This window comes from Galeopterus variegatus, unplaced genomic scaffold, assembly GCF_000696425.1.
Source record: "Galeopterus variegatus unplaced genomic scaffold, G_variegatus-3.0.2 Scaffold342, whole genome shotgun sequence".
In the NCBI taxonomy this organism is placed as follows: domain Eukaryota; kingdom Metazoa; phylum Chordata; class Mammalia; order Dermoptera; family Cynocephalidae; genus Galeopterus; species Galeopterus variegatus.
In genome coordinates, this window is record NW_007726453.1 from 101708 (window position 1) to 129028 (window position 27321).

Sequence of the window (27321 nt, forward strand, 5' to 3'; positions counted from 1 at the left end):
AAGAGCAGATATTGGCAGCTGAGGAGAGTAGAAAACTACACAACTGGCTCCTTGAGCTGGGGGTGGGGGTCACAAATCCATAAATGTGACCCCTCGACCAAAGAGCAAAGACTGGTATTTCCAGAGAGGCAAATTGCATTACTCCTGACCTGAATTATTTTTCTGAACTAATTACTGAGTACAATTAAGCTTCTCTAATCTCTGCACCAGTACTCAGAAAGAAAATGGATTTTAAGGTTTCCTCTGCTGCCACCCAGTGGTCCATACAAGTGTCTTCATTCATTTGTAGTGGAGACAGTGAAGTAAAATAATATGTATGTAGTGCTCACTACACACCAGCCGATTTAAACTAATTATCCTACTTACCCCTTACAACATAGTCCCAGCTAGAGTCACATATTAGAAAATAACTTTCTGAAACGACATTAAATAACGTAGAAAATGTGAAAGAATTTTGTAAAGTCCTTTACAAATGACGGGCTTTCCTATTTATAAACTGTAATGATTTTATTAGATAACAGCTGAATGACATCCTCTGGATTGAGACAGACCTCTTCAAGGTTGTTTCTTGCACAAGCATCCTATGATTCTACATGCGATGATGTTCCATCTTACACAAAACTGTTGCTCCTGGAAAATAAATATCTATACATAGTATTTTATAAATAAATAAAATATGTACAATGTGTTCTGATATTTTAAGGTGTTCTTAAATGCAGAAATAACCGAATATAAAATTTTTATATATTTATAGATGTTTCATCTTAAGCTACAAATGAAAACCATTTAAATATATTTTCCTTGTGTAATTGCCAGTTAGTGGTTATCAACAGAACGTATACTATGGACTATTTGATAAAGTAAACATATTTCAGCACTTGAAATGGGGGAAAGCATATGCCAAAGCAAAAAAAAAAAAAAAAAAAAAAAAATGGATCTATGTGGTGTTTTATTGATTGTATGAATTTCGTACATCATGAGTAGTTGACCTATTACTGATATGTTTATACCTACCATTCTCTCATGTTTAGATAACTTGAATTTGAGAAAGCTGCGTACAAAATAAGCATCTTTAGCAAATAATGATTCAATAGATCTATGAGGAAGGTTTATATTTTGTGGGAAAGATAAAACCCAAAGCAAAAAACACCCAAGTTACTCCTGGCACAGCTAGAGTAATGACTATATAATCAGTTCGGTACTGGCCGCCGTCAGGGTGCCCCACGCTGGACTCCGCCGCCTGGGCTCGTTTCTGCCTTTCCCCGCGCTCCCTTCCTGTCCCAAGTGGCGAGTCCCGGGGCCTGTGACCAGAGGTGCCAACCCCCACCCACAGCGCGGGAGCCGACGAGGTGGCGGCGGGTCGGTCCCTCAGCGCGCTGCACCGCGGCCCGGATCTCCCGGCTTGGTCAAGGACATTCCTTGCGCTGGAATGGGACCACTCGTCCGGCGCCACCCACGGGTACCTCGCCAGACCTCGCTCCTGGTGGCCATGTGTGCAGCCAACATTGAAACATCTCATTCAACATCTCATTCTAGTCATTGAGATGCAGTTACTGTGGCCTAAAGTATTCAAGAAAAGACACGGTGGGAAGATGGGTGGTAAATTTAACTGACTAGAAAACAAATGATCATTCACATTTTCCTGCACACTTAGGGTAAGATTTGCATTTCTGGTCATCATCAGGTAGGCACATTTTTTCAGAAAGTCAATGGGAGCCAGTATCAGAAGCAGCACGAGGGATGATGGAGCTTAAAGAGTGACGATGTGACCAGCATTACATAAACAGTAATAGGATACTGCAGAGGCAAGAATAACTATATTGTTTCAATACAGATGACAAAAAGCCATGGCATGATGCGTAATAACAGCTCTGCCACTTTTTTTTAGAGCACGGTGAGAGGTATGAAATGAGACAGGAACGGAGCATTTGAGAGTAAAGAACATGAAGAGACAGTTTGTCTACCCCAGCAGGAAGAGCTGGTGCACGGATGCTACAGAGAATCTTCATGCATGCTGATTAAACAACAAACAAATGTATATGTACCTCTATTATTTCTTCTAACTCTTCATCAGTAAGTCACTATATCTTTCAGGGGCCCATGAATTTTAAAACTACATTTATTTTTTTGGTGGCTTGCTGGTATGGAGAACTGAACCTTTGACCTTGGTGTTACAAGACTGCGCTCTAACTAGCTGAGCTAACCGGCCAGCCCAAATTACATGCTTAATACAATTAAATAAAATTGTTTATATAAACAAGGGCCCCCCCAAAATGTTTGCAGCCAGGACCCTGCATATCTTAAGAGCAACCCTGACTCAACCCTTCATTATATTTTCTTGCAGGAAGCCAAAGAATTGATGACTTAAATTTCAAGTTTTTCTTGTGTATATTTTAAGTCATTTATATTGCATTTCACTAACCCTATCTTCTTCCATACCTCTTTACTTCTCCATTTTCTCCTCCTTCCCCACCCAGTCCCTTTTAAAGGGTAGGGTGTGTGTGTGTGTGTGTGTGTGTGTGTGTGTGTGTGTGTGTCAGAGAGAGACAGAGAGAGAGGAGGAAGGAGGCAGAAGGAAAGAAAGTCAAAAAGATCAATATTATCAAAATGGTCATTAGTAGGGTGGGAGAAAAGGAACATGTACAAATTCTTTTCTTGTCTGCCTACCTCACTTTGTTCTTACATACAAGTTAATGTTAGAAGTGTGGCCCACTTAAAACTACAGTTGTCCCTCCTTTGTTGCTGCCCACAATTGAGGTGCCCATCTGCTACATGGTTCAAGAACATGAGCATCAAGGAGAGTAACAATTCCACCCATAGAAATACTACTCTTATGGCCATGACACCTTGGGTCAGAGAAGTTAACTGCCAATTTTGAAGTCTGGTTCCACATAACTGGCCCCAATATAGAGCATGATCAGAAGAATCATAGGCTTTTACAACTGGAAAGAATCTCAGAGATTATTTCATGCAACTCCCTTATTTTATAGATGGGAAAGCTGAGACCCAGTGAGGTTATGTCTTACCCAAATTCATATGGTAAATTAATAGTAAAGAAGACCTGCAACCTAGTCTTATAACCCCTTGGTCCAGTGCTTTTAGAACCATACCGCCCCATTGGGTTCATTCATTCATTCATTCATTCATTCATTCAGAGAGTAAATACAAGGGGTGGTACTTCAAAAAGTACCCTCATATTTTATGAGTGCCTATTCTGTTTTAGGTACTGCTGCATGTGCTAAAATACAGCAGTGAACAAAGATCCCTGCCCTCATGGAACTTACATTCTATTAGGAGGAGAGAGAGTTGTGTAAAATGCCACGGGAAATATAAAATAAGGTCAAGGGAGTAGGTAGTACTGAGAAGAGAGTGGTTGTAATTTTAAGTACCATGGTCTGGTTCAGGTAGCTTCATTGAGAAACTGACATTTGAGGAAAGACTTGAAGGAGGTGAGGGAGTGAGCCATGGTGAGTGAGTAGGTACAGAAGGAACAGCATTCCAGGCAGAGGGAATAGTCCTAAGATGAATGTGACCTGCATGTTGGAGGAATAGCAAAGAGGCTAGTGAGGCTTGAGCAGAGAATAGGTGGCATAGTAATAGGAGATAAGGTCACAGAGGAAATGAGCTACAGGTGAGGGTCAGGGATCCAGATTCTATATGGCCTGTACTGTAAAGAAATGGGCCTTTAATCTGAGATGGGGGTGGGGAACAGTTATGACCAAAGGAATTACATGACCTCATTTACATTGTAACAGGATCACCCTGGCTGCTGTGTTGAGTCAGAGTAGACTGTGGGAGATATGGGAGGGAGCAGGGAGGTCAGTTAGGCTAGAAGGTATTACTGAGATTCACTACCCTTCAAGAAAACTCCTTCTTGTCAAACTCATTTTGTCTTCCTCACTTGTCATTTTTTTCAACAGAACTTCATCTTTCCAGTTGTAGCCAAAAATCATTCTTGAGTCCTCTCTTACAACACACATCAAATCCTGTCAACTCTTACCTTCAAAATATATCCAGAAGTTGATCACTACTTCATCACATCTATTACTGCTGTTCTGGTCCAAGTTATCACTGTCTTTTGCTTTGATTACTGCCATAGCCTCCTAATTGGTGTCCATACTTTCAGACTTTATCCACCTTAAGTATATTTACACCACAGTGACCACAGTGGTATTTCTAAAGTAGAGTCAGATTGTCACTGTCCTATTTAAACAGTCCAATGATCCTACACGATCTGCAATCACCTCTCTCCTCTCCCCCAGTTCATTATGCTCCAGTCACACTGGCTTCCAACATGCCAGGTGGGTTTCCACCTTAGGACCTTTGTACTGGCTGTTCCCTCTGCCCAGAAGCTTTCCCAACAACAAACCATAATTCCTCATAATTCCTCCAAACTGAGGCTATCCACAAAAATAAGCACTTTATATTTGCAAAGTTACTTCAGGTATTTTATTTGATTCTCACCATGGTCATGAGAGCTTCCACATTTTCCCTGAGAGTTTAAAAGAATGCCCCAAATCAACCCTTAATACTTAAAACACGGAATCAATATCAAAGTGTGCCTGAATATGTTTGTTTTAAAGTATTCCTCTGTTATAAGTAAGAATATTTCCCAATAAGAAATCAAAATGCCTTCTGGCCCATGGGACATCATCATTTTAACAAGAGAAAACTTCAGAGCATTCATCATTAGGGAGTTTCTTATTTAAAAAGTGTTGCCCCCACTATACAAGTGAAACCAGCTTTAATACAGAAAACAAAACAAAGAAAAATACAGAACAGTGGGAAAAAATCTTTCAACACGTTAGAGTATGAAGATAAATATAAAACTAAATAGTTGTTTAATATTCTTTTCATAAAAGTACCATATTTATTTAGCCTTTTTCTTAGCTTTCTGCCACCACGTTTCTTTGAAAATTTCTCCAAGCTGCCATGAGCTTGGAGATGACAGATGTACATATTTTAAATACTATTTCCTCAGACTTATTCTCAGAAGTGTTATTACAAAATCAAAGGTTATGAACATTTTTCGGGGTATTGCAATTTTTGCACTGCACACCAAAACTGTCACTAAACTCTACATCCCCTCAATAATTCACAGAAATGTACAATCTCAGGTATCTTTAGGTCTATGTCCAGTCACGTTCATTTCACACATTCAAAAGTGAAGCCTAAAGATCCGAACCTAAAAGCCAGATCTCCGGACTCAGTGGATTTCTCCCCCGGATTGACCAGGACTTTTTGGACCACCCCTTCTGAACCAGCCCGACGCAGTAGCAGAGGTTTTGCTCCTCTGCTCACTGGATTCTACGCTGGTCCCAGCCCCTCGCCCAACTCCGTGGAACCCCAAGCCATTTGGAGTAGAGAAGCGCAGAAACTTCTCAAACACCACTCGGAGACACCACTAGGCCGCATGTCTGCGGCGCCGGGGCGACAGGGTCACAAGCCGGAAACTGGAAAAGGTGACAGTTGGCTGACGTCCTCTGCGCCCCTCCACCAGCTGCACAGTCCCGCTTAGGTGCGCGAGGCCGGCCAACAGCCCAGACTCATCGAGCGAAGATGCCGCGCTGAGGAGCTTCTCAGGCTCAGGCCCTGCAAAGCCCAGGAGCCGGTTCTAGGTGTCCCTGGCGAATGCCAGACAGGACCCCTTCACCATCGCAGCAAATCCTGAGCAGGCGCGGGGCAGGCGGCAATCAGTGCCCCTCTGGCCAGGCCGAACGAGTCGAACGCAGAATTAGGGAGCAGGCAGAGGCCGGCGCGGGGCTGTTGCTCAGCAGGCCGGGCCTGGCGTTGGGCCCCGGGCCTACCACCCGGGAACTCTGCGCCTGCGCCCGCCCGGCCGCGGCCCGCTCTCCAGGTCTCGGCTGCAGCGCGCCGCCTGGGTGTCTGGGCGATCCATGGGCAGCAGCGAGGGCCACGATGACAGATTACGGAGAGGAGCAGCGCAACGAGCTGGAGGCTCTGGAGTCCATCTACCCCGACTCCTTCACAGGTGACTTCCGCGGCCGGGAGCTCGCAGCCGCCTCGAGGTGGAGTGGGACGGGCAGGAGGCGCTGCAGCCCTCGGCCTCCCGGATTGGGATGCAGAAGGGGACAGCGAGGCCGCGCGGCCACCTCCCCCGCTACCCTCCTCAGGGTCGTAAGTCACTTATCGGTAACTTCAATGGCTGTTTCCCCATCTCCGCATGTTCTCTGAAATCTGAAAGTCGGGTGACGCTGGTGAGGTCCCCGGAGAGTGTCAGGCCTGGAATTGAGTCTGGAACACTTTGGTTTTGGGGTAACCCGCAGCAACCCGAGGTTTAGTGAAATACGTTAAAAGGAAAGATTGTCCAAGTGAGATTAGTTTTTCCAGAGCCGCAAAGGTGTCAGTTTTCACATTTTCACCTATAATGAGGTAGAGGCTGTTTTTCTTACGATGGTATTTTGAAGTTTGAGGGATTCAGAGTGCTGCTCTCAGAATTACCCAGAATTAGTTTGAAAGTAGCAAAGTACCTGATGTTTGTCGGTATTCTTTTCTTTAAAAAAAAAAAAAAAATTCTGGCATTCTGCAGAGTGCCTAATGAATGATTTGGCTCAAATTTCTGTTCCGCTGTAGATTCATAGGTTGTTAGAGTGGAAGGGATGTTAGACACCGTCTAGTCTGGGACTCCTGCTACACCCAAGGTAGTGGAGGCTCAGGAAAGGTAAGTGACTCCGCCATCGAGTTATCGGCAGAGCTGGTGCTAGGAATTTGGTCTGGAACTCTCTCCTGTTCCTTAACCTTCCAGACATGTGGGACTTGATATCCAGCTTCAGCTGAGATAAGGGGGAGCCGAAGATTACTTGGTAGGTTGGGTTGGTGTAAAATATTGTTAATGAGAAGTTCATTAGGTGTGTTTTAAAGTAGAGAATTCTTCTGTATTAAGCCATGCTTCAGATGATTCTGGAAATGCTACAAGATAACTATATCAATATGGCTTCTCTCAAATTTGAGAAGTGGTCAAATAAAGCCTATAAAAGTGAATAGAACGGAGATTTGTGGGGTTTAACATTCCCCATCCCTTCCTTTGAGTGTTGTCCATCTTTGATTGTCAGAATTTAGTGTAAGGTATGTTACCCTAACTCATAAACTCCAACTCCTCTGCCTTTCATTGTTTAGCTTAGTTTTCTTGGCTCTAGCTTTTGACCACTGCTTGCAATGGTAGCAAATTTTGTTCTGCTTTGCCAACAGGCAGATGTCTCTCAGCTATCCCTGTATAGCTCCAGTCCTGTTCATGTTCTCTCTCACCAGCAGTACAGCTGTGCTGTGAGGATGTTAAGGGAGTGAGTGAAGAGGGGTTTGAGAGTGTCATAACTGGGTGAGTGTGTATGGAGTCTGGCTCCCTTCTCTATCCTTGCTTATTTGTCGATGTCTAAATAAAATAGAATATAGGGTCAGTTGTTGGATATGTTCTTAACCACGATGTTTAGTCATTTCCAGTACTTTGGAAATATAACAGGCATGAACACTGTGTAGGCAGAGTCAAGAAAGCATAGGATGTGCTATTTTCATTTCTTTGGACATAAAGTAACCCTCATTAAATCCTGTGCATATAAGCATGTTTAAAAGTAATACATTTTTAACTTTAAAACAATCTTCTGAGTATTTCAAATTGTACTAGGCACTGACAGCTCTGGTATAGTTCAGTATGTAAAATTCTTGTCAGATGCACAAGTGCTTGAGGATTCTGAGCCAGGGTATATAAAAGACAAGTTATAAATCTTTTGATGCATTCAAGTATTCTGCAGTATCAGTTGTGCCCATCTGCCTCTAATTCCTGTCAGCATCCCTACAAACTGCAATAAATAAATTAAAATAAGATGTTTTGATTTATAATTCTCAGGGAACTTTGCCTTATTTGTGATCATGTTCTTTATGAAACCTTGTAGGGAAAGGCAGAGGACTTTGAAATAAAATATTTCCATGTTTGATCGTTTGAAATCTTGAGGATTGGCAAGGTTTGCTGTTTTACAGCCTTCTTTTGTGTTTATGATTCCATACTTTCGAATTTTCATGCCAGGTTTAAGAAAGAGAGCTTGCTTGTGTCAGTTAGCCAAGGAACACTAATAGGAAGTTTTTTAACTTCATAACATTTAATATTAGATTTGGTACATGCTTAATGTTATTGATGAAGGAAGTAGACAGACTTTTTTTTCTTTAAGCAGTATAATTGAATGCTTGACAAAGAAGCATTTGTTAAGTACACGTGACCCCATGTGGATGCTGAAGAGGCACACTCCAGCCCATAGACCTAGCCTAATCTCAGAATTAATTGCTTGACTATTTGCAAAGAACTTTTGGTCCAATGTTGCATTTGTTGTGAATTATAACAAATCATAATACAGTTTCTTCTTTTTGCCTATTCTGTAGCTTGATTGCACATTGATCCAACCCTCCTAACAACTAGTCTTCCAAAATATAAATGGACTCTCCTGATACCACATTCTCCTTCAGTAGTGCTTCACTTGACAAGGTCCTGCTAAGGTAGTAGAATTTGGTTATTTCCATTTCTGTATCAAAATTTCTGCTGTGGGGAGTTTTGTTGGAACAAATTGGTTGGCCTCAGGTTAACCAAAAGCCAAGTTCCCATATTTCTGTTTGCCTTACAAGGAGGGGTACATAATCCTGTATTTGCTGTGTGCATACTTCTAACTAGCAGCCATTAGCATTTAGCAGTTATAATTGTTTCTTAGAAATAGGGTAGAAATCATCTTGTAAAAGCAGTTTTTCTAAGACATACTTTTTGAAAGGACAGAGACTCCCTAACAGCTAAAGAGATTTATTTTAGTAAGGGCTCTCTGGTTCTTTGTGAAAACTAAGGTCATTTGTGTACTCCTTTAGTGTACCTTTTAACCACTACCTCCATTATTTGTTTTTGACAAAATTCTTAATTTTGTTAAGTTTACCATCATTTACCCCTATTTCACCTACTGTCTCTTCTGCCCTTACACTGGTTCCTTCCACGATGCCCCAAGCCTTATTCTTTTTCTCAAAAGTATTTTAATTACAATGGTGGAAGTCTGGCATCCTTAGTGAAGACTAATCTTTCCTCTACTTGTCCCAACTCACAGTAATGCATTAGAATGGTATTATTCCTTTATCAAAATTCAGGAATCATCTATTTTTGAAAATCCAATTAAGTAACTTTTCCATTTCTATTTTAGTTATTGCCTGACTTTGGAATATTACTCCTTACCCTGTATTATCATTAGTAGTAGTAGTAGTAGTAGTAGTAGAAGAAGAAGTAGTATTTTAGGATTAGGTTCAGCTGTGACAGAGAACGTCAAATAACATTAATTTTTAAAAAGATGAAAGTTTGGGGCCAGCCCAGTGGCGCACTGCTAGACAGTGCACCGCTTGGGAAGCGCGGTGGCGCTCCCGCCGAGGGTTCGGATCCCACATACAGACCGGTTCCCGCTCACTGGCTGAGCGAGGTGTGGGAGCAACACCGAGGGTTGCGATCCCGTTGCCGGTCCCGGTCCGGTACGGGCGTGACACTGAGGGTTGCGATCCGTTGCCGGACACGAAAAAAGACAAAAAAGGAAAAAAAAAAGATGAAAGTTTATTGCTCTTGCACATAAAAGAGAGTTGTGGCAGCCCTGGTCCAAGAATTCCTCAGGAATCCAGGTCTAACTTAGCTCTCTGACATTCGTAATGGTCAAATGGCAGCATTCCCTTTCCAGACAGTAGGACAGTGTATTAGTCTGTGTTCTGTTGCTTATGCCTGAAACTGGGTAATTTATAAAGAAATGAAATTTATTTCTTACAGTATTGGAGGCTGGGAAGTCCAGGCTCCTGGGGCACATCAGGTTGAGGGTGTTCTTGGTGGGAACTCTCTACAGAGTCCTGTGGTGACGCAGGGTATCTCATGGCAAGAATGGCAAAAGTGAGAGCACTTTAATGTGCTTACTTGCTCTCCTTCTAAAGCCATCAGTAACCCTCCTGTGACAACCCACTCATCCATTAACCCATTACTCCGTGATGGGTTAGTCCATTCATGAGAGCAGAGTCTTCACAATCCAATCACCTCTTAAAGGCCCCACCTTTCAGCACTGCCACATTGGGAATCAAGCTTCAATAGATGAACTTTTGGGGAACACATTTAAGCCATAGTAGGTAGATAACATGAAGAAAAAAAGAAGTAAATGATGGTTTCTTAAGGAAATTTCCTGGAAACTGTCAAAGGACATATCTCCTATCTTGTTAGCTGTGACTTAGTCCTTTGGTGAGACCTAGCTGGATGGGAGTCTGGGAAATGTGCTCTTTGTTCTAGGTGGTCAGTATGTCAGTTTAAAAGGGTATAACTATAACAAGGGGAGAGTGGATATTGGGGGACTATTAGCAGTGTTCTCCAATATCCTTCCTGTACCTAGTTTACATTTTTTTCTCAATAGTGGCAGCATGGTGTAGTGTCCTTGGACAAATCATATCACCTCTTCGAGCCTCAGTTTTCATATGGGCAATAATGTAAGTAAATACTTTATAATTGTTAAACAAATATAAGATACTCTTTACTAGAAATTTACCATCTTAGTTGTTGATTCTTTAATAATGTGGCTTCACAACTCCTGTCTTTTTATCCACTAACTATTTTGATTGCCACTTCCTTCAGCTGCACCTGAGTATAGCCACAGGTTGGAAATGCCATCTCCAAAAGTTTGGCCTCTGAAATTCCTCTTTCTGTCCATAATCTTTGTAGTCCTGCAACTCTTGTTTCTGTGCTTTTACTGAAAATGCCTTTTATCATGATTTCTCATGGATTGATAGTTCATCAGCTTCTTTCTGGTCCATCTTGCCTCCCTATTCTATCTGACTCCCAAGGGCAGGCAGTTCACTAATATTCTTGCCAACATCCCTATGTCCTTTTGGTTTCCTCATTTACTAAATATATATTATACACATTTTTAGGAACTCAGTCTATAGGGAAACAGATGTCATGTAAATTTAGGGAGAGGACAGTCCAAGTTGTTTTGGAGAACCGAGGCATGGTGAGGAGCTAACAAGTGAATGACACGGGGAGAAGGGTATTCCAGGTCCTTACAGCATGTGCAGAAGCAGGACTCTGAGAGGTCAAAAAGCGTTCAAAGGACAAGTGGTTTGGTATTTCTAGAACATCAAGTGAGAAGTGAACGTCATGGAAAATGAGATCTGACAAGTAAGCAGGGGCCAGACCACAGAGGGCCTTGTCGGGGATTTAGAAATGATCTTGCAGGACAATGGTTCAGTGACCATTTTGTTCCCCCCACGTAGCTTCACAGGCAGTGTGGTACACATTGTAGACACTGCCATGTCAGACCCAGATCCTGATAGTTAGGGTGGGTTCACAATAAAATAGGCTTTGGGTTATGCATGTTTTCTAGAGTGTTAGCTACAACTCCACCTCTTTCTCACATCTGATCCCAACCCACTGTGTACAGATAGAGATCTGCTGCTACAGGCAGCTAATGATGTGGTAAAATCTGCTCACTAGAAAACTCTGTGACAAGAGACAGTGGGCAGGATGGGGTGGGATGGAAGAATCATCCTTTACCTCTTCCCAGTTCTCTCTTTCCTTGATTTTCATAACACTGTTGCCTCTTGAGATTTTATCTGTTGTGGCTACTTCTTTTAATCTCTGGCAGTTTTTCTTCCTCTTACTTTGTTCTGCAAATTGAGGATTCCTTACAAAACTGCTCTTAGCCTTTATTTTTCTCTACTGTGTTTTCTCTCTGATGATCGCATTTAGTCTAATGGCTTTAGCTATCACTTCTCTGTAGATGATCTCAAATTGAATCAAAGCCTAGCTCTCTGTAGCTCCATTTGCCCGTTTCTGACTGCCTACTCAAATATAACATGTCTGATTTTTCTTTTGTATTCCTCATTTGTGTTAGTAGCAGCACATCCTCAGCCTGCAAATTCAAAATGTTGTCACCCTCTTAGCTTCTTCCCTGTTTCCTGTTATTCCCATCACTGTCAACCTAGTTCAGAACCTCATTACCTTTGCCCTGATTCTTATAATAGTTGTTTAGTTTCATCCTGCCTAGAGTCTTGTTTTCCTCCTTCTGTTTTATGCACGGTTGCTAAATGATTTATCTTACTATGTTTAGAAATACAATTCTGGGGGCCGGCCCCTTGGCTCACTTGGGAGAGTGTAGTGCTGATAACACCAGGGCCCCAGGTTTGGACCCCTATATAGGGATGGCAGGTGCTCACTGGGTGAGTATGGTGCTGACAACACCAAGTCAAGGGTTAAGATCCCCTTACTGGTCATCTTAAAAAAAAAGAGAGAGAAATACAATTCTGACTGTATTACTGCTAGAAAACTGTTACTGTCCACAACTAAGCTTTCAACTGTTTTTTTCAGTCAGGTTTCTTCACCCACATATAGGTCCAACAAATGGAATAATTTGTTATTCCCTTCTGTTCCTTTAGCTTTCCCATTATTATGCCCTTGCTGCCATGGTACCCTCAACTACATTCCCCATCTCCATCTCTATTTGCTGATACGCTGCCCATATCACCATTTACAGCCTACCAAAAAATACTTCCCTGGAACTTCTCAGCTGGAAATATGTTTTTCTTTTTAAATGAAGCTCTATATAGTTTATTCAGTTCTGCTAGTTACTAGCTGTATAGCCTTGGACAAATTATTTAAAAGCTCTGTGTCTCAGTTTCCACATCTATAAAACTGGAGTGATGCTATGCTATGTTTGTTTCTTAGACACCTTTTTTATATCTTAACATCTCTGAAATATGAATTTGTCTTGCAGTCGATTACATATCATAGTTTAATTGGCAGCTTATTTTTCTTTCTTAGTAGTACATAAAGTAAGGTGTATCTCATACTTGATGGCATCTTAAATTTGGTGAAATGTAGTTAGTTATAGTATAAAATTATGGTCCAGCTGTCAGAATTAGAGGATTATCATGTAAGTGCATAGCACAGCACAGGCACAAAGTGATGCTCAATAAATGTTAGCTGTTGTTATTGGGTATAGGTTGCCCCTGACCTACAGTCTCATGGAGTCCTAGAAATGGTAATGGGTTGGATTGTCATTGCGTTGAACCCTTATTTCTATAGTGACAGTGTTTTCATTTCATGACATGTAAATGCTAAAGTTGGTCATGAAAGGAAATAAGAATGAAATACATCAAATATATTTTATACACATTTGTTAAAAAATAGATAAATCCAATCATATTATGAAAGCTATGTTATAAAGACCTTTCAGTGTCTTTACCAGCACAGGCTGGACTGCCTGAGACCTATTAAAGTATGAGTCCAATGAGTCTTTTATCTTCCTGGCAAACACCTTTCTGGTAATCATAGGTGTTCATCATTGCTTCAATTAAAATGAAAGCATCTGTCTTGAAAATATTATATATATATTTATGGGAGCTTCAGAAAGTTCCAAAGTAGGAAAAGCTGAGTAGTTTTCTTGGTGACTTCTTCAATGATCCTGCTTTTTCATTTCAGAAAAACTCTGCAGAGCTGCTGCCAAACTTGGCAGGTGCCAATGCTTCCCAGGCATGGAGTGAGACATAGTCTTTTCTCATAGGCTTAGCAGCCATCCTTGTGGCTCGAAGTTTCCTTGTTTACTCTTCAGATGATTCTGAATATAAGTTTTCTTTGCTGTTGTTTTCCTCCTTTCATTCTGTTAGTTTAGTTCTTCTTTCAGTGAGCCTATATTTATTGAGTTTCTAGATACCTTCAGGCACTCATCTAGGAGCTCTCATAGACTTTTTATAGTATTTTATAGTGGGGAAATAGATAATAAACAGAGATACAGGTTAGCTAGACATCAGGCTGTAAAATGACATATAAATCTTTCTTATTTATGTAAATGTTGACTTAATGTCTTGTCTTGTTTAATAAACTTTAAACAATTTGGTGTTTAGACTTATAGCTAATTCATTTTACAATTAATTCCATGAAAGTTGGTAGAGGCCCAGTAAGTATTTGTTAAAGAATAAAGTTTGGTTCCAGAGATGATATGGGAGAGAAAGAGCAAGAAGACAGAGACACTAACAGATCAGTATTTATTATTTGTTTGCCATGGAGATTCTGACTTATACCTCAGAATATATAAGTATAAAGATCAGTGGTAACATGAACATTTGTGGGTAGTTTCTGGGGAGTAATGTCAAACTCTTCGTTTGACATTTCATTTGGGATTTTTAAGAATGTAATTTTCCATATATATGTGGAGATTATGAAATAAAAGATAAGCTACTTAATTATTTTAATTGATTTGGTAAAATGCCAAAAGGATTATCTACTATATGTACTAGTTTCCAGATTAAAGACAACCCTCAATTTACATGGAAAGTTGATGGACATTTTTGTTATTTCAGTTTTGTGCTCAGTCCGTATTTGAGGAAAAGGAAATACAGGCAAGGGACCAGTTTCCAGGATTAGGTAGTGATAATTTGCTAATAAAGAAAAGCATCTGCCTTTGGAAGCATGTTAATATAACTTAATTTCTGTATATATTTTCTTGCAGTATTATCAGAAAATCCACCCAGCTTCACCATTACTGTGACATCGGAAGCTGGAGAAAATGATGAAAGTAAGTCTAATAAAAATACTTGTGGTTTTTCTAAGTACTCTCAGGAATTTCACTCATTCTGTAGCCATTGTGCTGGGCATTGCAGGTATTGAGGTGCTAAGGTGCTGTTAAGAATCTAGTATGAATGTGGTGTATTTCCAGCCAGTATTACTGGGTAAACATGACTCCTAGAGAAATAGAGAGGAAGTTAATGAGATATAGGCTGGTACAATAAGCTTAGTTTTTTTTTTGTTTTGTTTTTTTTCTTTTTTGTCTTTTTTCGTGTCCGGCAACGGATCGCAACCCTTAGTGTCGCGCCCGTACCGGACCGGGACCGGTAACGGGATTGCAACCCTCGGCGCTGCTCCCGCACCTCGCTCAGCCAGTGAGCGGGAACCGGTCTGTATGTGGGATCCGAACCCTTGGTGGGAGCGCCGCCGCGCTCCCAAGCGGCGCACTGTAGCAGTGCGCCACCAGGCCGGCCCAATAAGCTTAGTTTTAAAAAGTGAAACAGAAACATTAACAATACAGCAGATGGAGAAAATGTAGGAGATTTTTGTTCAAAACAAGACTTACATGCAAGTATGTTTCAGTGGCTGTGTGGTATTCCATTGAGTGACTATTATTTTTCCATGGCTGTTGTTCTCTTTGGACATTTAGATTGTTTACTGGACATTTGCTGTTATAAATGGGGCTGGATATACACCTATCTGCAGGTTTTTCTCTCTTTAGGATGAATATTCTGATGTTTAATATATGTAACTATAAAATCATTACTTTGTGAGATGATAGTTATGTTAATTAGGTTGATTTTAGTAATCATTTCACAATGCAATATGTATATCAAAACATCGCATTGTATACCTTAAATATATACAGTTTTTATTTGTCAAATATACCTCAAGAGAGCTGGGGAAAAAATAAAAATGAAAAAGTAAAAAAACTTGTTCTAGCAATAAAATTAGAGATGTGTTAGTAAAGGAAGAAAGAAAAATGCCAGAAGACACTATATTTTTTACTGACCTGTAACACTGAATCTTTTGCATTCATTGACTCATAAAATTCTTTGTTGACATTATACTTGAAAATTAAAACAAAATATCAAACCTGCTAATTTTAAAGTGCCTTTTCCCCCTCCCGTGGAGAGTAATATAGATTTAAGTTACTTCATCAGAATCAGTAGATTTTGATAATTAAAATGTGAGTTACAAGAAAGATGAACTCTAGGAGGAATCACTATGAGTAATAAAAAGTTTTTAAAAATGTTTAGCATTACTGCTTAGTTGCAAACTGTCTAGTGGAATTGAGAACTCACTTGGCTGGGCTATAGATACCTTGCACTAATATGCCCATGAGAATTTTACTCCTATACAAGTGTCAGATCTTTAAACTGGCACAGGCCAAAAGAGTGAGTGAGAGTGTATATAGATGAATTATGTTAAAACTTTCCCAGATAATCTCTCAAACTGTCCAGTGCAAAACCGTGTCCTCCAGCCACCTGTTAGCAATGCCCTGCTGGCATTGTGCAGATATAAATGTAGATTCCAGGGCTACAGCTAGGTCTTCTGCAGCCGGGAACTGGCTTTGGTGGAGGCTGAGAATGAGCCTATGGTAGTACTTTTTCTATGTGTTATATTTAGTGCCTTTGTTTAACTTATGGAGAGTTTTTTGTTTTTTGGGGTTTTTTTTTTTTTTTTTCTGCACTGGCCAGTACGAGGATCTGAACCCTTGACCTCAGTGTTATAACACCACACTGTAACTGATATTGGAAGTTGAGTCTGGGGGTGCCCATAGATGGCCTCAACCCACCCCGTCCTCTTACCAGGTTCTTAACTCCACCACAGGAAAGAATTCAAGAGCAGGGTCACAGTGAAAAATGAGAACAGGTTTAATATAATGAATAAGAGATACAGGTTTCACAGAGAGAGTGTGGCCTAGCTCTAGAGACTGAGCAGGGCCCACACCAAGTTTAATACAAAAGTAAGAAATACTTAAAGATCAGTACGGACTGCAAGCTGGCTCAGGAAAATGAGCAGCTGCTTGCTAAAAGTAAGTTTGATTCAAGAAGAAATAAATACATATTCCACAGGCAGAGTGCAGGCAGGCTCTAAGAGAGTGAGTAACAACCCCACCTTCTGCTGGGATTTGGCTTTTATAGATTCTCTATCTAATGAATATTCAATTAAGGGGGTGGTTCCTGGTTATGTAACATTTAGTCTTGCACATGCTCAGTCGGTCCCCTTTTGGAGCATGTTCATTGGTCAAATCCTGTCACATGCACCAGGCATATTCAAGAATGTTCTGTGCTCTCTAGCAGCTCTAGTGGAAGGTCATTTAGCTGCCAGGGTTATATGACCCTTCTCTACTGAGTATGCCCAGCCACTAGATTTGCATAAGCCAGCCCCTTGTGGTCTCATTTCCCTTTTGTTGATGCAGAAAATAGGTCTCATTGGCAACAGTAACATTCCTCTAGGGGAGGGTCCAGATGAGGGGCCTGAGACCTTGGGGAGTGGCTTGAAACCCAGAGTTGTGTCCTGAAGTCTGAGCCCAGGGAAACTGAGCACCTCTTATCATTACCAACAGAGCTAACTGGCCAGCCCTGTCTTAGGGAGAGTTTTAAAAGGGTGGCTTTTATCCATCCTCTTTCTGAGACATGTAGTATGATAAAATACCAATAAGTAATATAAATGTATTTCATGTGTATTTCATGTGAAGTAATTTTTTTTATTCCCATGATTTGTTTCACTTATCTCTTTGTGTTATGTATTGTTTATATTAGTGATTATCTATCTGGTCTCTTAACCTTAGTTTTCTTTGTAGAAGTTCTATTGTACAGTTTTCAATGACACATTGTAAATTACTGATTCAACAAAGATATTAACTCCTATACTTCAACAGTATTCATATCAAACTCTTATCTTGTGTCTTAGCTGTCCAGACTACCCTCAAGTTTACATACAGTGAAAATTACCCAGATGAAGCTCCCCTTTATGAAATATTCTCCCAGGAAAATCTAGAAGATAATGATGTCTCAGACATTTTAAAATTATTAGCATTACAGGTAAGGAAACAGTTTTATGTTTTGTAGTGGTTTTATTTCATTGGTCTTAAATATTGTATCTTAATTTTAAGAGTTAGACAGTGCTATTAAATATGTGTAAACAGTACATTGGCCAAACAGAATTCATGATACATAATCACAAAGTATCTTTATTTTTTTACCGTCCCTTTGAAATTTGAGTAATAGAAGTTGTCCTAGTTCCCCTGTTTGAAATTCATTCAGCCTCATGACTTTTCTGCTCACTCTTAAGTGGTAAAAAGTCCAAAAGGTACTTTAAGTCGTAAACACAATTTTGATTTTGCTCTTAGAATGTCTAGTCCCATGTGTAACTGAAAATTTCAGCTTTTTTAAAAAATTAAAACTCATATCTCCTCTGACTGGTTATGAGCTAGTTACCTACAGTCTGGGAAGAGAACTGGTGGTTGATCCCCCCCCCCCATCTCCTCCTCCCTAAGTTTACAAACAGCAATAATGTCTTATGACCCCTCTAAGAAAGGAGGGTATATGGAAGAGAGAATGGATATTGGAAAGTTCCTACTGAACTAGTTCTGTTATGGGATGTGCTACTCACACTCTGGGTTTGGCAGGTATTTAATGTTCACTCATGCTTGGGTAGAGAGTTTTCATGGGTTCTTCAGAGTACAGACTAGAGAGGGCAAGTAAAATCCTTATTACTCCACCATCTTAAAATCAGAAATCCTACTTCTCTTTATTTTAAGAACAGACAGAAAACATCTGTCCACCTTAGATGTGACTTGTATATTCTAAGGACCTATTGTCCCCTGAATGCTGGTGTTGTAAAAATATCTGGAGCTATTAGAGAATGAGATATATAAGACAGGAATTTTTGCTGACCCTGGGCCCTGTTCACTCTGTTATCTGCATGAAGTTATACTAATCATTTGGCTTAATGTGTTTCATTTTAAAACACTGTAGAGAACCTGGAATGGTTACGCTATATTCATTCAGTTGCACATTAATGTAAATTACTCAATCTGAATGAATTTTTCCGTGTGTTTAATATTGTATTTATACTCAAACTCTCCTTTCGAAAAGGCAGTTTTGATTTCTTTGACACTTGCCTGAGATCAGTTGTATTGAGGGAATATTTTTGTATTTTCTCCAAAAATAGTTGTATTGATTTTCAGTTATCAAAATAATAAATTCATGTTACAAAAACTCAGAAAGCACAGAAAATCATGAAGAGGAAAATAAAGATTATTCTTAATCTCACGAACCAGGTATAATTGTTTATTAACATTTTGGTGTGATATGGTTCCAGACCTTATTTCTTATGCTTATATGCTAGTTCCCCTCTCCCACTCCAAGATAGATTGTTCTATACAAAATGTTTCGTAACATCCTCCTTTTCACATAACAACATATGTGGGCATCTATCCATTTCAGTTAAACATGATACGAATTATTATTTTTGATAACTGCATAGAATTTCATTGTATATATAGTTACACATACCTTTTAAAAAAAATCTTACAATTGTTTCTCATTTTTGCCTGATTTAGTGTATAATTCTTTCAACATTTTTATATATCACTAGTTGTAAGTCCTTATAGCAGGTTCTCCATTGTATGCCTAGTTCCTGGCACGTAGTAGACACTCAAATATTTGTTGAATGAATTACTAATGAGTATACTAGTCCAGTCTTTCCCAGAAGTAGGGTTGCTGGATTAAATGGTATGCATACTTAAGAATTTGAACTGACAAATTGACTTTCAAAATAGTTGTGGCAATTTATGATCTCACCGTAGCCACTGAAGTGTCTGTTTTCCCACATTCACTAACACTAGATATTTTCATTTAGAAATAAAAAAAAATAGGACAAGATGAAAATGGTAAATAGTTATAATTTGTATTTCTTTAAATACTAGTGATATGGAACTATGTCTTATGACATCTGAGTTGTCTAGTTTCCATGTGGATTTTTTTTATTTGCTTTTCTATTGGAATGCTTTCTTTTATGAAAGGTATCCTACTAGGATTTGTTTTTGAAATGTATTGAGCATTAATTAGGTTGAATTGCCAAGACAAACACCATCTCTAGTCTCAAAGATTTTATATTTTGGTGAGGAATGTGGAAATCATTACTTTGCTTTAAAAATGCTGTGATGGGTGAAGTACAGGATTATATGGGTGGACATAGACTTGAGGCAATGCAGAAGCTTCCAAGAGGAATATGAGACCTGAAGCAGGAGTTTGCCTTGCAACTTAAAGAGAGTTGAAGAGTTTCAGAGCAGAGGAACAAGCTTGTTAAAGGGCATTGAGATGAGAGAGAGAGAAATTGATGGATTATTTCCTCTGGAATTTCCAGTCATATAAAATTAATTACCTTAGAATTAGAAGTGTTGGTAGTAAGTGGAGGAACTAAAGAGGTTACTTCCTTTTTTAGAATTGTCTTCTAAACTGTTTAAAAAATATGAACTTGGTCCTGTTTAGTTTGGAAAGCTGCTGAGGTGTTTTAAGCATGAGACTGACTGGCTTAATTTTGTGGTGCTTCAGCTTGTAAATTAGATTAGCTCTGTGTGTGTGTATTGAATGGTTATAGGAGGTTGATGTCAGAGGAGACAAGATCATAGTTTTTAAGAAGACTAGTTAGGAGTTTATTATAGTATTTCAAGCTGAAAATGATGGTGTCTTGGGCTAGGGTAATAACAGTGTTGGCAGTGAACAGTGAATGGATTTAAATGATATTAAAGAATAGGTTAAGAGGCAGTGGTAGAGCTTATGATGGGATAGGGATGTTCAGACTGGGAGGATGGTGGTGTAATTTGCAGAATTTGAGAAAACAGAATAGGTTTTGTGGAGAAGATGATGGTTTCAGTGTTGCGGTGATTGCGGGACAAGTCACCGTCCAGTAGATGGATTTAATATGGCTTTAGCACTCAGAAGAGAGATTTGTTCAGTCATTTGATTTAGGATGGTTAGCATAGAGATTAATACACAGAAGCCCAACTGAGGAGGATTACAGGAGCTAGCTTGAAACCTATCACTCATGGAGCGCCCAGGAGATGAAATATCCATTCAAATTCTGCTGAGGCCAGCCCTATCAAAGAAATGCTTGGTAAGTTCGAGTTTCTGACTAGAATGATTTGAAATTATATTTTTTGTCTACTTTATTGAAACCCTATTTTGTTTCTGTGGGGAAACAAAATATTTTGTTTTATCTTATTTTGCCCTCAAATGCCCAACTTCCTAATAGCCAGTCAGTTATATCTCTTGTATGAGTCAGAGATGCTTTTACATTTGGTTTTAAACCATTTCTTATCTAAAGAAAATGTAGGTAAAGAAAAATTACAAAAGCATCTGCATTCTTTATTATTGTGTTAGATTAGAAAATCACTCTGGCCTCAAAATTCAAATGCTGGCAAGGATGTGGAGAAAAGGGAACTCTTATGCACTGTTAGTGGGAATGTAAATTTGTGCAGCCATTATGGAAAACAATAAGGAGATTCCTCAAAAAACTAAAAATAGAATTCCCATATGACCCAGCAATCCCACTGCTGAGTATTTATCCAAAGGAAAGGAAATTAGCATACCGAAGAGATATCTGCACCCCCATATTTATTGCAGCACTATTCACAATAGGCAAGATATGGAATCAACCTAGGTGTTCATTGACAAATAAATGGATAAAGAAGATGTGGTATATATACACAATGCAGTATTACTCAGCCATAAAACAGAATGAAATCCTGTCATTTGTGGCAACATGGATGAGCCTGGAAAACATTATGTTAAGTGAAATCAGTCAGGCACAGAAAGATAAATACTGCATATGCTCACTCATATATGGGACCTAATAAAAAAAAGCCGATGAGCTTGTAGAAGTAGAGCATAGAATTGTGGTTACTAGAGGCTGGGAAGGGGAGAAGGTTGGGGGGTTAGGGAGAGGTTGGTTAAGGAGTACAAAATCACAGGTCGATAGGAAAAATAAGTTCTTGTGGTCTACAATGGAACTAGGCATCTATAATTAACAATAATTTCTTGTATGTTCTCAAATAGCTAGAAGAAAGGAGCTCAAATGCTCTTATCACAAAGAAATGATAAATTTTTGTGATGATATATATGCTAATAACCCTGATTAGATCATCACACATTGTACACATGTCTTGAAATATAACTACCCCATAAACATGTACAATCAATACGTGTCAATTAAAAATGCTCTTAATTCGGGGCCGGCCCGTGGCTCACTCGGGAGAGTGCGGTGCTGATAACACCAAGGCCATGGGTTCGGATCCCATATAGGGATGGCCGGTTCGCTCACTGGGTGAGCGTGGTGCTGACAACACCAAGTCAAGGGTTTAGATCCCCTTACCAGTCATCTTTTAAAAAAAAAAAAAAAATGCTCTTAATTCCACCAAACTATATACTTAAAAATGGTTAAAATGGTAACTTTTAGTTGTGTATTTTATATCCATAAAAAAGTGAAGAAAAATTTAGTTTGTTGTCACAGCTCTTTAAAATACAAAATAAAAAAGCTAAAGTAATGAACATGCTGGAGAAATGATGTTGCTAGTTACTATAGGAAAAGATTTTCTGAATTCTATCTATATTTATGAACATTAAGCAGCATTTGCTGAAATATCTGTTTCAGGTTGGATCTGGCAAATTTTATATGACTTTTAAAATAGAACATTATTATTTATATATACGCTCACTTCTTAAATGATTATTTATCCAAGTGCATGAACATATGGTGTAACTGAATTAGTCATCATGTTGTAAATGTATGGGATTTAGTGATTATACCAAAACATTTTTTTCATTCATTAGTTTTAGTTTTTATTTTTTTGAGATGTTTCTCCCCACCTTTTTTTTTTTGTTACATAGGCTGAAGAAAATCTTGGTATGGTGATGATCTTTACTCTAGTGACAGCTGTGCAAGAAAAATTAAATGAAATAGTAGACCAGATAAAAACTAGAAGAGAGGAAGAAAAGAAACAAAAAGAAAAAGAAGCCGAAGAAGCTGAAAAGGTATATTTAAATACCTTGTTTTCTTTCATTATTCTTTACATTTGTTTTTGAGGTTTTTTTGGCACTTTTATTTTATTTTATTGTATTTGAAATCACAAAAGTAAATAAAAGTAAGTTTTAATAAAGTTTTACAAAGAGTGAAGTTTTAGAATTCTCTCATTTGGTTGGTGGCATAGCATGAGTAATGAGGATAATCAGTTAGTAAAGGTTATGCAAGTAAGACCAAGAAATATGAATTATTTCAGCTATGTATACAGTTTAGAATTATAAAGCCCCTGCCACAGTGATTTAAGTAGTTACTGATGTAAAGAAAATCTCAAATTCTGAAATGAAGTGTAGAAGTTATGATTTTGTGTTATAAATTAATGTGTATTCAAAATTATTAATACTGAAAGTAACAACTTTCTTAACAGCACATAGCTGTGGTGAATACATTGCATATTATCTTTGTTTTTGTAATAAGAATCAAAAATGGACTTTTTCATAGTAAGTTGCCAAAACCAATGAGAGTAGCTAGTGCAGGCAGAAATCAGATTAAATATTTCAAAATTTCAAACATTAATTTTTCTGTTTCTTTTTTAAGTGGTTGTGTTTATTTGTCTATCAGGTATTATTAGGCTTTATTTGTTAAACTGTTGTCTCATTAATCTGGTGACTTATGTCTTTTTTTATTTTCTAAGCAATTATTCCATGGCACTCCTGTTACAATTGAGAATTTCTTAAGTTGGAAAGCCAAGTTTGATGCAGAACTCTTGGAAATTAAAAAGAAACGAATGAAAGAAGAAGAGCAAGCAGGAAAAAATAAATTAAGTGGTATGATTCCCCTCCCCTCATTCCTGTTACTCCCAAACCCTCCTGTATTATTTCTTATATAGCAAGAAGATCATTTGGACAGATTTCTATAAGAAAATAATATACTTAGGCATCTAGGACAAAAAGAGAACACATTATATCTACATGCTGATCTTTGTTCACACATACTTTCTAACTAATTTATGGCTTATCTTGGATTATAAATATTGCAATTGATAAGTCCTGAGATACAGGGACATTAAGGATCACAAGCCTTAGAAGGGGTAGAGTCAAACCTATTTGTTTTCCAGGACTCTAAGGCAGACCAGGTGTTCACTTGTTCCATTTTAATGCAAATACATTTCATGTGCCTCTTAGCTACTGAGTTCATAAGTTTATTGAAATTCACAGAAAATAAGGTATTCAGACTTGTTTTCTTGGATTATTGCACTTTCAAAAGGGTTTCTGGGAAGACAGAGGAATACTATGCCATTCCAATTAAACATACTTATTTCTTTTAGGGAAACAGCTATTTGAAACAGATCATAATCTTGACACATCTGATATCCAGTTCTTGGAAGATGGTAAGATAACATTAAAATTTTGCATGTACATAGTATGCTGTCTTTAATTTTAAACCATGAAAATCAGAGTGATAACTTAAATGTAAATTTTTTCTCCCAAGGCTGTTAAAAAATACATTTTGAAAAATTCTAATGGTTGATCAATTTGTACATTTGAACTGAATATTTTAATTCTATAGCAATGAATTTTTAAAAGTTTTTTCATAGCTTAATATCAAAGAGAGCAATAGACAATTATGGTCACAATAGCCTCTAACAACTAGTAAAGTGGGCCACTGTGACTCAGGTGACCTGCTTTCCTCAAATTTCTTTTGTTATAAATCTATGGAAACTACTCCATGGTCTGTTGTGGAGCTTGTAAAAACCTCAGACATGGAACTCCTAGCATGTCTGGAACTCCTAGTTCCTATTGTTTGTGTCTTTGGAGCATCTAGTCCCTTGTGCTTTCCTTCTCCTCCTTTTTCTCTTACCCCTTACTCTTTTTCGGTCTTCCATCTATTCATCATCCACAAATAGTTATTGCACTATCCTGGCCACGGATGATGCAGCAGACAACAATATAGACCAATTCTCTGCCCTCATGGAGCTTACAGCCTCTTAAACTGGGCTTCATACTCAGTTCCACCTCTGATAGCACCCTAAAGTTCTACACTTTACCAACCATCTGTTATGTCCATCTTGCCATTTGGGGATCCTTTAGCTTTTGGCCTTTCAACCTTGTTCTGGATTACCTGCTGGAGAAGGTTAAGACGCAATGTTGATAGGGCTCACTGCTAAATCATGCTTCCTGCCTTAAGCTGGGCCCTTACAGACACTGAACTTTTTTTTTTTTTCTTATTGGGACATAGTTGATGGTACATATCTGTGGGGTACAGCATTGAATATCAATACCAGTGTGCAATATATGATGTTCACATCAGGATAATTAGAATATTCATCATTAGGCAATGTAATCAATTTTCATGGCACTTTACCAATTCCTCCCTTTCCCCAGTCTCTCTCCCCCTTTCCTACCCCTTGCAACTTCAGGGGTTCTGAGGTTCTGTTCTCTTCTGTTGAAAAGTTCAATATATTATTATGATTGTTGTACCTTTTTCTTTCTCTCTTTGTTTATGTATTTATTTATTTTCTTATTAGCTCCCACATGTAAGTGAGGACATGCGGTATTTCTCTTTCTGTGCCTGGCTTATTTCACTTAACATAATTTTCTCTGTATTTATCCAGATGCTGTGAATGGTAGTATTTCATTCTTTTTTATGGCCGAGTAGTATTCCATTGTATAACTATGCTACATTTTCCTTATCCATTCATCTGACGATGGGCATTTAGGTTGATTTCAACTCTTGGCTATTGTTAATAGAGCTGAAGTAGACATAGGAATGCAGGTGTCCCTTTGACATGATGATTTCTATTCCTTTGGGTATATACCCAGAAATGGGATTGCTGGGTTATATGGCAGTTCTATTTGTAGTTGTTTAAGGAACCTCCGTACCATTTTCCATAATGGCTGCAGCAATTTTAGAGTCCCACTAACAGTGTAGGAGGGTTCCCCTTTCCCTGCATCCTCACCAGCATTTGTTATTCTCTGTCTTTTTGATAATAGCCACTCTCATTGGAAGGAGATGATATCTCAGTGTGGTTTTGATTTGCATTTCCCAGATGCTGAGTGGTGTTGAGTGTTTTTTCATGTGTCTGTTGGCCATTTCTCCTTTGAGAAATGCCTATTCAGTTCCATTGCCCATTTTTTAATTGGTTACTTATGTTTTTTGCTGTTAAAACATTGTTGTCTTTTTGTTCTATTAATTGTTTCTTTTGCTGTGAAGAAGCTTTTTAGTTTGATATAATCCCATTTGCTTTCTACCACCCTTACTTATTCCATACTCACCACCTCTGAGGTTGTATTTCCAAAACCCCTATTTAGTCATAAAATATCTCTCTTTAAAATTCTTTGATGGTTTCCACTGCTTCAAGGAAAAGGTTGACTTACACAATTCTTCTCAATGTGGCCCTTATCCATGTTATCTCCAGGTATTAGAAGTATTTAAGGTCTTATCTTTTTCTCTGCCTTTGTTTGCATATAGTTCTACCTAGAATTTCTTCATCCTGTCCCCTTTTCTTCTTGGTGAATTCAAATTTATTGTGAAGATATCTCAGACTTCATCTGCTCTGTTAAGACTTCACTACCTCTGCCAGACAGAATCAGTTATTCTTTGGCCTGGACTTAGCAAATTGTATTTTATTACTGAACTGCTCATAGGCATGAAGCATTCTTTTTCTATTCTTGCTGAATTGAATGACAGTGACCTGGAGTCTGAGAGGGAAGGAAGATGACCAATTTTTGTTGATATAATAGTGCTGTAATATCCTACTTTTATCTACTTCAGACTAACTGAAGAGGAAGATGTTTAATGCAGAGCCTGGGTATTGCTTCCTGTAGGGCTTAGACATTTGGAATCTTGGAAGGGCATACCATTGGTTACAAGGGGAACTGGGTTAGGGTGAAGATCAGGTTAAATCTATCGATTAGATAACAAGGATAGTTGAGCTTTAATGATGTGCATGTCTGCTACTATTGGAAGAGATAGCTACTGGTGCAGGTCCCATGGTCAGTGATAATCAACTTTGTATAACCAGGATAGCATATCCTGTTTAAAGTCTTCAACTTATAACATGGCACCTTATAAATAATTCATTCTAGTAAGGCTTTATATATATGTATATATAAAAGGCTTTATATATATTATATATATAAAAGGCTTTATATAAGGCTTTGTATATATAAGGCTTTATATATACATATAAGCCTTTATATATATATAAGGCTTTATATATATAAAGCCTTACTAGAATGAATTATTTATACAACTACATATATATATAGTTGTATCTACATATGTACAAGTACATATATATATGTAGTTGTATCTTTATATACATACATATATATATATATGTATATATATATATATATATATATATATATATATATATGTAATTGTATCTTTTATTCCTGAGTATAAGATTGAAGGTGAAATTTTTTTGCCTTTTGCAGCTGGAAACAACGTGGAGGTAGATGAGTCTTTGTTCCAGGAAATGGATGACTTGGAGCTGGAAGATGATGAGGATGACCCAGACTACAATCCTGCTGATCCAGAGAGTGACTCAACCGACTAATGGACTGTCTCCATCTGCAGAGAGGCTTGACTGCCACAGCATCTGTGGCTATGCTGAGAGGGCTTTGATTTTCCTTTCTTTTTTTCTAAGAAAAAATAATTTTCAGGAGAATATTCTTCTGATAGCTTTCTTCATTGAACTTAATAAACTGATCTTAAAATTTCAAATA

The 27321-nt window shown here is 38.5% G+C and overlaps 1 protein-coding gene across 3 annotated transcripts; it reads left to right on the top strand.

Moving 5' to 3' along the window:
• Nucleotides 1–5631: 5631 nt before the first annotated feature.
• RWDD1 (RWD domain containing 1) lies at nt 5632–27321 on the top strand. Of its 3 annotated transcripts, XM_008567741.1 has the most exons (9): nt 5716–5992; nt 7210–7336; nt 8389–8502; nt 14502–14567; nt 17477–17607; nt 22459–22602; nt 23283–23415; nt 23916–23978; nt 27031–27321. In XM_008567741.1, exons 6-9 carry the CDS (start codon nt 22477–22479, stop codon nt 27150–27152), a joined length of 444 nt encoding a protein of 147 aa, XP_008565963.1. In that variant the 5' UTR covers nt 5716–5992; nt 7210–7336; nt 8389–8502; nt 14502–14567; nt 17477–17607; nt 22459–22476; the 3' UTR covers nt 27153–27321. The 3 variants fall into 3 exon arrangements, with proteins under 3 accessions (XP_008565962.1, XP_008565963.1, XP_008565964.1); XM_008567742.1 differs by lacking the exon at nt 7210–7336; XM_008567740.1 differs by lacking the exons at nt 7210–7336; nt 8389–8502 and having other exon boundaries at nt 5632–5992.